Source organism: Tripterygium wilfordii, chromosome 5 (genome assembly GCF_013401445.1).
Source record: "Tripterygium wilfordii isolate XIE 37 chromosome 5, ASM1340144v1, whole genome shotgun sequence".
Lineage (NCBI taxonomy): Eukaryota > Viridiplantae > Streptophyta > Magnoliopsida > Celastrales > Celastraceae > Tripterygium > Tripterygium wilfordii.
This window is the reverse complement of record NC_052236.1, coordinates 2,894,114-2,905,938: the sequence shown is the minus strand read 5'-3', so window position 1 is coordinate 2,905,938 and position 11,825 is coordinate 2,894,114. Positions and strand designations below refer to the sequence as shown.

General features: G+C 37.4%; 1 protein-coding gene and 1 non-coding gene across 4 annotated transcripts; one reads left to right on the top strand and one right to left on the bottom strand.

Moving 5' to 3' along the window:
* Window positions 1-1,266: 1,266 nt before the first annotated feature.
* TRNAD-GUC lies at window positions 1,267-1,338 on the top strand. Its single transcript has one exon. It is a non-coding gene; the product is annotated as a tRNA-Asp (tRNA).
* A 1,047-nt stretch (window positions 1,339-2,385) lies between these two features.
* Window positions 2,386-10,136, bottom strand: LOC119998957. Of its 3 annotated transcripts, none has more exons than XM_038846438.1 (6): window positions 9,945-10,135; window positions 9,517-9,646; window positions 8,184-8,801; window positions 6,442-6,922; window positions 5,705-5,786; window positions 2,386-2,680 (listed from the first exon to the last, which is right to left on the bottom strand). In XM_038846438.1, exons 1-6 carry the CDS (start codon window positions 9,975-9,977, stop codon window positions 2,477-2,479), a joined length of 1,548 nt encoding a protein of 515 aa, XP_038702366.1. In that variant the 5' UTR covers window positions 9,978-10,135; the 3' UTR covers window positions 2,386-2,476. The 3 variants fall into 3 exon arrangements, with proteins under 3 accessions (XP_038702366.1, XP_038702368.1, XP_038702367.1); XM_038846439.1 differs by lacking the exon at window positions 2,386-2,680 and adding an exon at window positions 4,748-4,822 and having other exon boundaries at window positions 9,945-10,136; XM_038846440.1 differs by lacking the exons at window positions 9,517-9,646; window positions 9,945-10,135 and adding an exon at window positions 8,947-9,135.
* Window positions 10,137-11,825: the final 1,689 nt, after the last annotated feature.

Genomic DNA, 11,825 nt, shown 5'->3' with positions numbered 1-11,825 from the left:
ATGTGATAATAAGATTCAAATAAACTCGTTCTTCTTGATTTCTTTATGTTGGGGTAAAAATGATTGACCCAGTTTTTATAAAAATATTTTGGTAGAATAGGAGACCATTCTTCTTGTCATCAAGAGGCAAGAAATTACCTGGTAATAGCATATGCTGGTGGTAATTCTTTTAAGTCTGCTTCGAGCATGATGGATTTTATTATTGAACTACGAATGTAAGGAGATTTTCTTTTATTAGCTTCATCTTCGTGTACTGAAGCATAATCCTCTTCTAAAATAACATCTTCAGGAGACTCTTGATACGATGAGCCTTTTCCCTTATCCCTTCAAGTTCCTATATCCATGGAATCATTTTTTTTATCCAATTACCCGAAATGGAAAAGAACTAGCGTGAACAAATAACATATGTATAGGCGTATAGCTACAATCAAAACAGATCAATGATTGATTTGCAAACATGAATCAAAAATCGAGCAAAAAAATCTTGTCATTGAGATCTTTGGGTGGATTCATCTCTTTTATTTTCAGAAACAAACAACTCCCAATAATTTAGGGGAAAAATAATAACCCAATCGATGTTTGACCGTAGCTGGAAAAAATCATTTTCCCCTTAAATTGTTGGGATAAAGACTTAGATGATGATGATGTAGATCAATGTATATTGTTTAAACATAAGATTCTAACAATAAAGAGAAAAAGCCAGTTTCTCTTGAAAAATCAAACATACCCATGAAAAGTTCAACAGCCCAAATCACACAATTCAATATTCATAATTAGACACGACAACGAAAAAAAGAAATCAATCGTCAATCCCTTTAGTAATAGTCTTGTGGAACCATTCAAACCCTAAACGAGATTAAAAAAAAAATTGAAACAAAAAGTGACAGAAAAGAATATAGACCTTTTTGCAGGTTTAAGGGGAAGCAAGAAAGCAAACGCAATCTGCGTTCCTCTTCAAAGCCTCTTCTTCTGCAGATGGAGCTGCGGGAGCACGATTTGTCGTTGATAACGGAGGTGGTGCTTGGGGTGGTTGGGTAGCCGCAACCATGGCAACTGGCGTCGATAACACCGCTGATAAAGAATGAAATCCTTACAATCTTAGATCGAATTGCAGAGTTCAAAAAGAAGAGGGTATGGTATGAGAGAAACCTTGAAAACCAAAGTAACTATGTGATATTTCAACGGCCTTGATAATGCAACTGTCTGTCTATGAATGTGATCCACACAAGTATAAATTAATATTACTGTAACGTTAACCTCAACGAGGTCGTTGTAGTATAGTGGTGAGTATTCCCGCCTGTCACGCGGGTGACCCGGGTTCGATCCCCGGCAACGGCGACTTTTTTAGGTCTTTTAGTTCACTTTATGAGTTTATGGGCCGTGTATGTAATTTTTTCCCTGTGGGCTGGGTTTTATAAGCTTATAATGGGCTTTTTTAAGTTTTCCATTTACTCTCTCATGTATTACGGGCTTCTAAACCCTATCATGGCCCCTTTTTTTCGAAAGGGCAAAACACACCCTATTTCCTTCATTTAAACCAACCAAACCAAAGACATATACAGGACTAATCGCACCTCCATTGAGGTGAGATGTCTCGTTTGATTCTAAGTTCCCGAAGAACACAAGTTTTCTTTTTTCTCTTTTATGTCTAAAAGCATTTGTTTTTGTTTAATGACTTTTTTTTTATATACGAGAGAACTCTCAACTCAACATGCCACTTTGTGCACAACGGTCCTGATTGGGCTTACCCACCGTTTTCATGGTAGCCTTATGAGAATATACAACTCCACTGAGGGAGCACCTAATTAGAGTAAAACTTACAACCTAAGGCAACGGACCTGATTGAGCTTACCCACCGTTTTCATGATAGTTTTATGAGAATATACCACTCCACTGAGGGAGCACCTAGTTAGAGTAAAACTTGCGACCTCTACCTTAGAGTTACACGTCACACTTTTTTTATAATGAACTTTTCTTGTTTGAACGAATTTTCATGGACCAAGTCCAGGAGTGACCTTCCACACTATAACAATGTTTCAGTGTTAAAACTGGCCTACTCTCTGTCAACTTCATTCCACGTTATTGTGTATATCTACTACGTTTTAGCGTAGGAGTAATTTACGAATTTTATTTGTTTGTTTTTAGGAGAGAACCTCAGAGTCAGAGACATGGAGAGAGGAAAAATGGAGTACAGGGACATCGGTGATTGCAAAAACGTAATTTCCATCTCTCCTATCAACCATGTACCAGTTTCCTCTCTCTACCATTTATGCCTAGCCCAGCCATTTCTAGAACTGCTCTGCATCAAGTAAAATTGCCAGTATCGTTTTCACAGGACAGAGGGTTTCTTATACATGAACAAATGAACATGCTTTTGATTGGAAAGATAGAGAACATAATGAGGCACATGATTGGCAAGAACAAAAAAAATTTTAACGAAGGCAATGCCAGATGGTCTGCTGAAGGGAAAACAATTTCAAGAGCACCAACTACAGAAGGACAACAAAGAAGGGATTCGCCCAGTTCTACGAATATACTCTGCTTGCTGCTCAGCTTTTGCAGCTTGATGGTTTCTCTTGGCTTCAGCAGCAGCTCGCTTCTCTTCAGCCTTATGCCTTACAGCAGCTAGTCTGTTCATGAGCTCGTCATGTGCTCTCCCCCTTATCCTTTCAACCTCTACCTGAAATATATGAAAAATGAACCAAGATTAACTGTTGCAAATCCTGAGACCGTTCGTAGAGCAGAAGTACAAGTTCTCTACTACAAATCTGAAGCAAAGAAGCATAACCTCCATTCAAAATGTTAGCAGTTGGTGCAGTTCACAAAAAAGTATTATTACGCATTTCTCCCAAAATTCGCTAAGAAGCATAACTTCCGCTCAAAATGTTCGCGGTTGGTGCAGTTCACAAAAAAAAAAAAAAATTATTATGAGTTGCTCTCAAAGTTCGCTATTCAGGATGAGAATGAGATAGCCAGTCAAAGGAATAATATTCGTAGCATCATAATACTCAAATGTCTCAAGTAAGTAATAACAAACTAAACTCTGCTCGTAAAAGTAGTAACTAAACTCTGACAGAGGAGATAAGTTGTTAATACTTTTCCAGCTTACAATAGTGTCAAGGAAGCTGAGAAACCACCCCAAATGAGCCAAAGACTTAAAGCAGTCGGGAATGATGTGCCTTTCTTAGTACACGGGACTCATCATTTAACATAACCTCAACACATCTGTAGGCTACCTGAGCAATGTTAGCTCCGAAAGCAGTACATATGCCCAAAATATTTCATATGATGATGAAAGTTTGGTAGGCTGTCCAGCATTCACATATAACCCCCTTATTTTCAGAATCATTAATGGACATACTTTACATAATCATTCTAGGATATAAGTGAGAATAAAATCGAAGTAATGATACTTTTCACCCAGATACAAGGCACAAATGAAATAGAAACAAATTAGGCTGCTAGAAAAGTGATAAATAGAGGGCTTGAAAGGTACAAAAACAAGGATTAAAACCCTCTTATCTTTCAAGGTTCTATTTTCCTTTCTTCTTCTTTTTTAGATAATCAGGTTCTTTTTCTTTCCATATGATTTTAGAAACTATATTTGCATTCACTGCTAAATGTTTAACAACAACCAACTTTTCTATGTGATTATAGAATGAATCAGAAAAGAAGATAGCTAAGCCAGTTCAGATTTTCAATCAAACAACCGTTCGGAAAGTATTGGAGCATGCCAGCCAAATATAAAATCTTAGATATCCATTTGTGCTAATAGCATTTAATATAACCACACAATATAATTTATTGACCTAAACACAACCAAAGCATATGGCTACATAAAGAGAACTGTCAAGAGTTTTGCCAGTACCAAAAAATGGGCTGTATGCAATAAAGGATAGGTGTTTACTACAAGAATTCAGATCTAGTGTGTAAGATTTGCTCCTTAATCGGTTCCACCTCCTGACTTTTTAATATTATGAAAGTGAGAGGGGACTCCGAACTTCTTTTGGTTCAATTTCTAAGAAGTGGGTACCATTAGGCTAAGAGCGGAGTGGGGTACCACTAGGCTAAGAGCTCCTTGTCTTAAGAAGTCAGAAAACTTGAGGAAACAGGGACTAAGGATAGAAAACCTCTTCCCCCAACCCCTCTCCGGTACACAAAGACACAGTTCTTACTTGTTACAAAGCTAAGCAACGACATCCTCTGTCTCCCACCCTCATACATGCATATCCAGTACTTTATTGGTATCATAAAACTTAGTACTATCGCACATTTAGATTTAGTCATAATGTACTTCTGCTAAAATGATTATAAATTCAATATGTTATTATCCTCATTAGTGACAGTTCCCATGCTCTTTATTGTACCAATATAAAGAGAGCAGGAGCAACTCTCGTACCACCAAATGTAAAGCATAAATTTTGGGTAAGGACTGTCCAATGAGATGATGACATTTATCAGTCTTACAGCTCACCTTCATTCTGAAAATATGTATGACATGACCAAAGTCAATCAAACTGACACTAACAATATGCATTATGAAATATACTAGAAAGATTTTCAATGGCTTTGAGTCACATCACGAACCAACCAAAATTTCATTTCAATGATGAAGAAAAAACTGAGAAAAACTTTTTTTGAAGTACAATTTCTTAGTGAACTGTTCAGTTGAGAAATTATCTTCTGTATTGAAGCCAACCATTTAAGTAGACTCACTTTTCTAGTCAACCATTTGTTTTTCCAAATATGGAGAAACAGTACATTAAATCTTCTTTTTGCTCCTCTGCATGATCTTATTGCAATGTAGATTGTATTGGAGGCACTGCAGTGATTATTTATTTTCTCTAGTTACAAAGTGTTCAGAGCTTTTGTAAAGCACGGATAATTCAAAGACACATACAATCCTATATAGTCAATCCCTAATATTGCTTGACATTTTGGATTTTAAAGTTCAAAACACAATTATCCCACTGCATAGAATATCTGAGAGTGTTAGCAATGCAATTTTGAGTGATCTATTATATATCACATCATTAATCACCCTAGATGACACCAATACAACAATTAGAAATTGGGGCTGCTATTGGCATTCCTTATTTTAATATACACTGCTTATTAGCTATGTCGAACCAGCCTCCAAAGATATAGAGTTCTGATACTCATTGATATTCAAACATGTTGACATTCCAAGTTATTGCATGAACAAATCATGCAAAATATACCTTCAGAATTTAGTGGCCGGACTTTGCTGTATCTGGTTGATTCATATAACTTGGCTTATTGAGAATATATGATCCACTGTAAGGTATGGATCTCTGTTTGCAAACAATAGAACCTAATCAAATTCGAACAGATGAGTGACACAAAATGTAAGGTTGCACTAGAGAGAGATATTTCTTAGGAACAGTTGTAGTCGGAGCCCAAATGATTTCCTGAATGTTTTTTCACCATACATTAAGACGTAACCAAGTTTGGTAAAAGGCCCGGATGACGATCATGATGGCGATTACGAAATAATCAACAGTATCGATGACTCATCTACCAGTGCATATTTGGACGATTGTTGACATTAGAATTCTAGAGAAGATACATAGGGCTATACAGCAGTGTAGAAGACAAATACAAGAATCATGAAATTGGAGTTTCTATTATTCAGCAGTAGGGAAAAAAAAGCACAAAAGAGTTTATATTAAATGTAAAATACCTCAATTTTCCTCATCTCAGCTTCGGTTTTTGCCTTTTGATGATTCTCCCATGCCTGAATTTTCATCTCTTCACGCTTAAACCTGGATAATACCGGTCACAAATACCAACTTCAGGCCACAATAGTAGATGGATGTCCTAATACTACCTCAACACAAGCAGATTTTTCTACCAAATTAGAAGAGCTGACAATAAGTAGAATGTCACAAAAAACCAGAAGATCAACTAGAACAAAATAATTAAAACAAAAAAAAGGATTTCCTTTCAATTCTCCTCACCCAACAGGTAAAGTCCTAGGCTCCATTTATGTAACCGTTAACAATAGCTACATGAGAGTATAACCAACATCCTGCTTAAGGCCCAAATAGAACATATTCCTATAATCATATGAATAACCTCTCACGCTAATAATATTATAAACATAATAATAGAAATATAAAGAATGTCCTTTATCAAAAAAAAAAATTGTTGTCTATTACGTAATTATATACATATAAATTCATGTCCAAGGAGTCAGAGACCATCAAAAAAGGAAAAGTATGGGACCAGCAATCGTACTTTGCAAAAGTTGTAAATCAGATAGTCACACCCTGTTGGATTTTCACACTAAACGCCATAGATTGACCATGTAAGCAGAGACTTTCATATCAAATGAAGTTTCCCAAACATCAAGGACGATAATTAATAGAGTAGAGATCAAATAGAAGACCCCCCATAAATGGCTTAGGGTGAAAATACCTGGCCAAATACTTTGCTTTCTCTGCCTCCTCCCATGTTGCTGCGCGAGTTTCAATGGAACTTTTAGCAGCCTGTTCTGCTCCTAAATTTTTCAGTGAAGTGGAGGCACCATTATTTTCCTCTTCCTTGCTAGCCCAAGCGGCAATGTTCACTTTACCCAGCTGTGCCCCAAGAGCCATTATTTCTCTCCTAGTTTTCATCTGCAGCTCCTTTTCAGACAACTCCATCTGTTCATTGTGCAGATGACTTTGTGATGACGCTGTTGCAGTTCTTCCAGGAGTCAATGGCCTAGAAGAAGTTGGGCTGCAAATAGGTGTTGTTGCCCTCACTGGGGTTCCATTCCTGGAAGGTTCTTGGCTTGCAATAGGAGTCATTTCTGTACCCATATCTCTCATCGCTACAGACCTAGCTGTTGAAGGAGGAGGAATAAATGCGGAAGCACTATGTATGGCAAGAGAAGAATCATGCTGGCTAAGATTAACTGCAACAGAAGAAAATAAGTAGAACGAGTAAGTTCTATACTATAATGGCATATTTTTTTTAACTAAGATGTTATCAAATAGCATAAATCTGTTTTCAGAATCAACACAGATGACTACTACATTTTGATACACTTTTTTTACTCTGAAGGAATTACTTCAAGAAATATTCAATTTCGCATAAATAGCCACATATTACAGACGGACATGTGGCTTAGTAGTAGAGTTGCAGGGGTGTAACCTAGAGGTCACATGTTCAATTCCTCGAAACAACCTCTCCACATATTATGTGAGGCTACGGTTGGTGTATATCTTGTCTATCCCTGACCCCCCGTCCAATGCGGGAGCCTTGTGCAAGAGTGTTGTTTTCGCTTAAAGTAGCCACTTTTTGTTAAATTACTTTTATAGTGTTATTCATTTTAATCAACATCAAGATGTGCGAAAAGTTAGTTTGTGGTAGAAGACCTATTCTATCACTTACATAACATAGTTATTTGTAAATAACAAAGTTACTAAACATAAAAAAAAATTTAAAGTTAAAACATTAATGAGAAGAAAACTCATCATCCAAGGAGTATGACCACATCATACAGCTTCAAAATCAATACAAAATTCAGAAATGTGGCCTTTACTTTTTAACAAATTTTTTTTTGAGGTCATTACTTTGCCCTCATTGTAGTTTCTGCTGCACCTTCTCTGTGCTTTTAATAAAACTTATATCATTATTCATTCGAAGAACAAAGAATACAAACTGGTCCAAAAAAAATGTACCATACTATCACCTTCCTGGAAATCATCAATAGTTCACCAAATGCCAGGGATTTGGAAACATGACTCATGTTTTCCTCAATATTCAGTTTCAGAGTTAAAACCAAGGAGAAAATAAATTTTGAATTACATTTTACAAATATGGATAATACATGATAGTCCAGGAAGTAAATGATCAAACAAACATAAAACTTCAACGCATTTATAAACAGATTGATCACAGCATAATTGAATTATCTTCCTGCTCAATTTATAATTTTAATCTGACAATAATATCATTAGAATGGCATTGAAAACACAACGTAGTACTGGTCACAAGGTTTTAGTGCAGAAATTTTAAGCACTATTATTGTGTGAATGAAGTGCTTACAGATACAAGTACTTCAACCACAAAAATAACAGTAAAGTTAGAACATTAACCATCCCTCTCAAACAACAAAAGAATCTTAAAGTTAGAACATTAATCAACCCTGTTAGAGAATAAAAGAATCTTACTTGTAGACTCTCCAACAGAGTTCTCAACCATGAGCACCGGCTTGGCATATGAATCAACAATCGGATACGGATCCACCTCCCAAGTAACAAATTTCTGCACACCATTTTCCCTCTTAGCGTGACTTGGATCGATTTGTTTAGTATCTGGCTCTTCCATAGAAACAATTTTTTGTTCCGATACTTCAACTAACTTTGCAGACAACTGCCGATTTAGAAAATTAACATTACCCATCTTTCGTGATCCAGCTCCTTGACCACCCAGCAAATGAGGCTGGCCTGTCTTTGGCCTATTTGAAGGACTTGCTATCCACTTGTGTGCATCATCCCATTTCGATGGCGCTGGTTTTGAAAATGGTGCATGGGGAAGTCTTTGTTGGGCCCGTTCAGCCTTTTGAAACTCAAAAATCGAAGATGGCATACTCACATTATCATACCCGCTATCATAATCTAAAGAAGGGCCTTCTTGGGACCTAATTCTCGAATTGACTGCAGAGTGATCCTTAAATCTTCTGTCACCAGCCATTTGTGCATTAACTGAATCAGCCGTTGTTGAAGTCAAACATCCCGGAAGTACACTAACCACATCTACATCTTTGCAATTGTCAGAACCACTCCCACCTGATGAATATATTCACTATCAGTTAATTTAACTAATGGATTGGATTATAAACTTTTCCACTTAATCTTGATTTTCATTATGTGTGCTATTATAAGCTTTAAGACTACTAAGAACGAAAAAAGAAAAAGAAAGAAAGCAAGAGACCCCATTATTTGGATGGGAAGTCCTTTGTCTATTTACGTAGGGTCCATCATATGACAGAGGTAAAGTCTTCAATGACAAGAAATACTATGATTTGAAATGATTAACATTATCCAAGCTCCACTTTCTTCTCTCTCACTGACCTACTTCCTTTCCCTTCCAGAACAATTGAACCTGTTCCCTCCATTTTTCCCCCCTCGCAAAAGAAAAGGTGAAAACAATATAAAGAAAATTTGGACCCCTACATGCCATGATTTGTGAGATCAAAAAGATAATCACACAAATATCTCCTTAACACAGAACAGGACTTGCATACTTCAAATTCTGAACAATTGGATGAAGAACTTGCATACAACATTAGCTTTTTGTTTGCAAGATTTTCTATCAATGAAACACTAAATTCATCTACAAAAAATGGAAAATGAAGATCCCAGATTTTAGCTCATCTTTTATTCTCTCTCTCTTCTTTTGAATTTTTTCATCTCATAATATGCTAGCAATGCCTGGAGTATCAGTTTAAAGGTATTCTTCCATAGGGGGAAAAAAGATAAAATAAAGAAAAAAGAAACAAACCAGATTCATCAATCTCAGAAGCTTGAGATCTCATTGTAAAAGAAGAAGATTCAAACTCTTCCTCTTCCTTTCTCTTCTTCTCCACTCCCAACAGCATACTCCTCAACTTCTTTGGCGAAAAACCCCCTCCCTGCAACACATCTCAAATTCAATAGTCGGGTCAAAGCAACCATGTGTATGGAAAAACTCCTTGATTTAGGGGCAGAAAAATCTGAGTGAATGTGGGAGAGAGAGAGTATGATTCGACAGATCAAGGGGTGACTTTGCAGAGACCTGAAGAAACACCACATCAAGGAATTTCGAAAACGAAAGGTTTGTTTGCGTTGCAAGTATACGACAATTACTTGCATTGGTAGAAGAGAAAGTGAAACAAAACTAGAAAAATAAAGGAAACTGAGAATTTTCGCGACAACGAGAGAGGGAGTAACCTGAGCCTTCTTTTCGATCCTTTCGTACTCCATGAGTTCCTTCTTTGATTGTCGCTACTGTTACTCCATTGAAAACTCTGAAAAACAATGCAACGATTCTCTCTAGTTTCTGTTTGCTTGCTTTGGTTGTGTGTTCGTATCTGACAGAGATGGCAGGGGGCAACTGGTCATACTGACCAGAACCAGATCATCGATTCCTTTAACAATGCTCTTATGTTAGGGTTCTCACTTTATTTTTTTAAAATAGTTTACTATTATTATTATTTTAATGCAATTTTTTGTGTTCAAATCACAGTTTTTACAACAGATGGGACCGCCAGTCGATAGTCGAACCGGTGAATCGATGACCTTCATGGTCTGTTGCTTGTAATGGACCGTATAAGCATTAAATCGGGAGAAAATGGGTTGAACAAGTGGTTTTTCATTAAAAATCGTGAACCGTCAATTTATGTAACAACCGTTTTGATGGGAGATCTGTGATAGGCGATGCAAATCGATGTTGTAGAGAGCATATCTGCGATGAGAGAGATAGAACGGAAATGGAAGAGTTAGATCGGTGAATATAGATAAGACTGAAGAAGATCTCGGGTGATGGGAGAGACAGATCGGTGATGGGAGAGTTTTTGACCCTTGCGTGAGGTTCCAGAGATGATTAGTAGAAAGAACGAAGAAGATTCCTGAAGAATCCAAGAACGAGGTGCGCGTCTCACGTGCACGTTCAACGACGTGAGGATGTATTGAGGATTGGATCGTGTTTGAGGTTGTTGGCTGCGCAATGGAAGGATTGTGTTTTTGACTTTTCGTGGTTCTTTTATTGGGCTCTTTTATTGGTCCTTTTTATCAATTAAACAATAATGGACCTATTTGGTTTTGCTTAAAACAAAATTTGTTGGCTGTAAGTCTCTCTCAGCCCTAGGGCTGGTGAGAGGTTTTGCCCTTACTCTAGTCAAGGTTTTGATGGGGGCATCTTGGTTCGTCTATCGTACGGTGTCTTTTAATTGGAGTTATGGATGACAATTTGGAGGTACGATGGCAAGGACTTTCCCTGACCACCGATGAGAGCCGAGAGGTGGTCCTTTCTAAAAATCAGGAGTATGAACAAGAGACTGATGTCAGATTTAGCCTTCTTGGTCGACTCCTATCATCGAGATCGTTCAATCAAGAAGCTCTATTAGCTACCATGAGATCTATATGGAAACCTATCAAAGGTGTCGAGATTTCAACAGTGGGTGAGAATTTATACCGGTTCTGTTTCTTCTCCAGGGGAGATTTGAATAAGGTGCTTGAGGGATCTCCCTATACGTTTGAAAAAAACCCCCTCCTACTCACAGAGTATGATGGTAATCTCTGATCAACTGATGTAATCTTCGATAAATTTTTTATTTGGGTTAGATTCCATAACTTACCTTTTAAAATGATGAATGAGAAGGTGGGTAACCAGATTGGATCTACTTTGGGGTTGGTTGAGAAGGTGGATCTTGATAGGAATGGTTATGGTTGGGGTGAGTTTATGCGGGTTAGAATAAGTCTAGATATCTCAAAATCGCTTCAAAGGGTGGTGTTGGTTGCAAGTGAGAGTGGTGGTGCTTCAATCGGAGTTGGGATCCAATATGAAAGACTATCCAATTTCTGCTACCAATGTGGGTTGATTGGTCATGTTGAGCCTGATTGTGAAAAGGGCTGCTCGGAATGCTCTCAAATCAAGCCCTATGGTAAGTGGCTCCAAGCCTCACATACTAAAGGGCGTAGAACAACAAAGCATTTTGATAATACATACTGTCCAAGTTCCACGCAAAGAGGGGTATCTCATCCAAAATGGGAAGTACTGATTCTATTGAGGATAAATCTTGGCGTTCTTCTGAATCTACCAGCTACAATCGG

Coding starts and splice junctions, on each gene's coding strand:
- LOC119998957 (XM_038846438.1), bottom strand. CDS start 9,977: ATGGAGTACGAAAGGATCGAAAAGAAGGCTCAG. Junction 8,802..9,516: donor TTCTGAGATTGATGAATCTG/GTTTGTTTCTTT, acceptor TATATTCATCAG/GTGGGAGTGGTTCTGACAAT. Junction 6,923..8,183: donor CTCTGTTGGAGAGTCTACAA/GTAAGATTCTTT, acceptor CTTCTGTTGCAG/TTAATCTTAGCCAGCATGAT.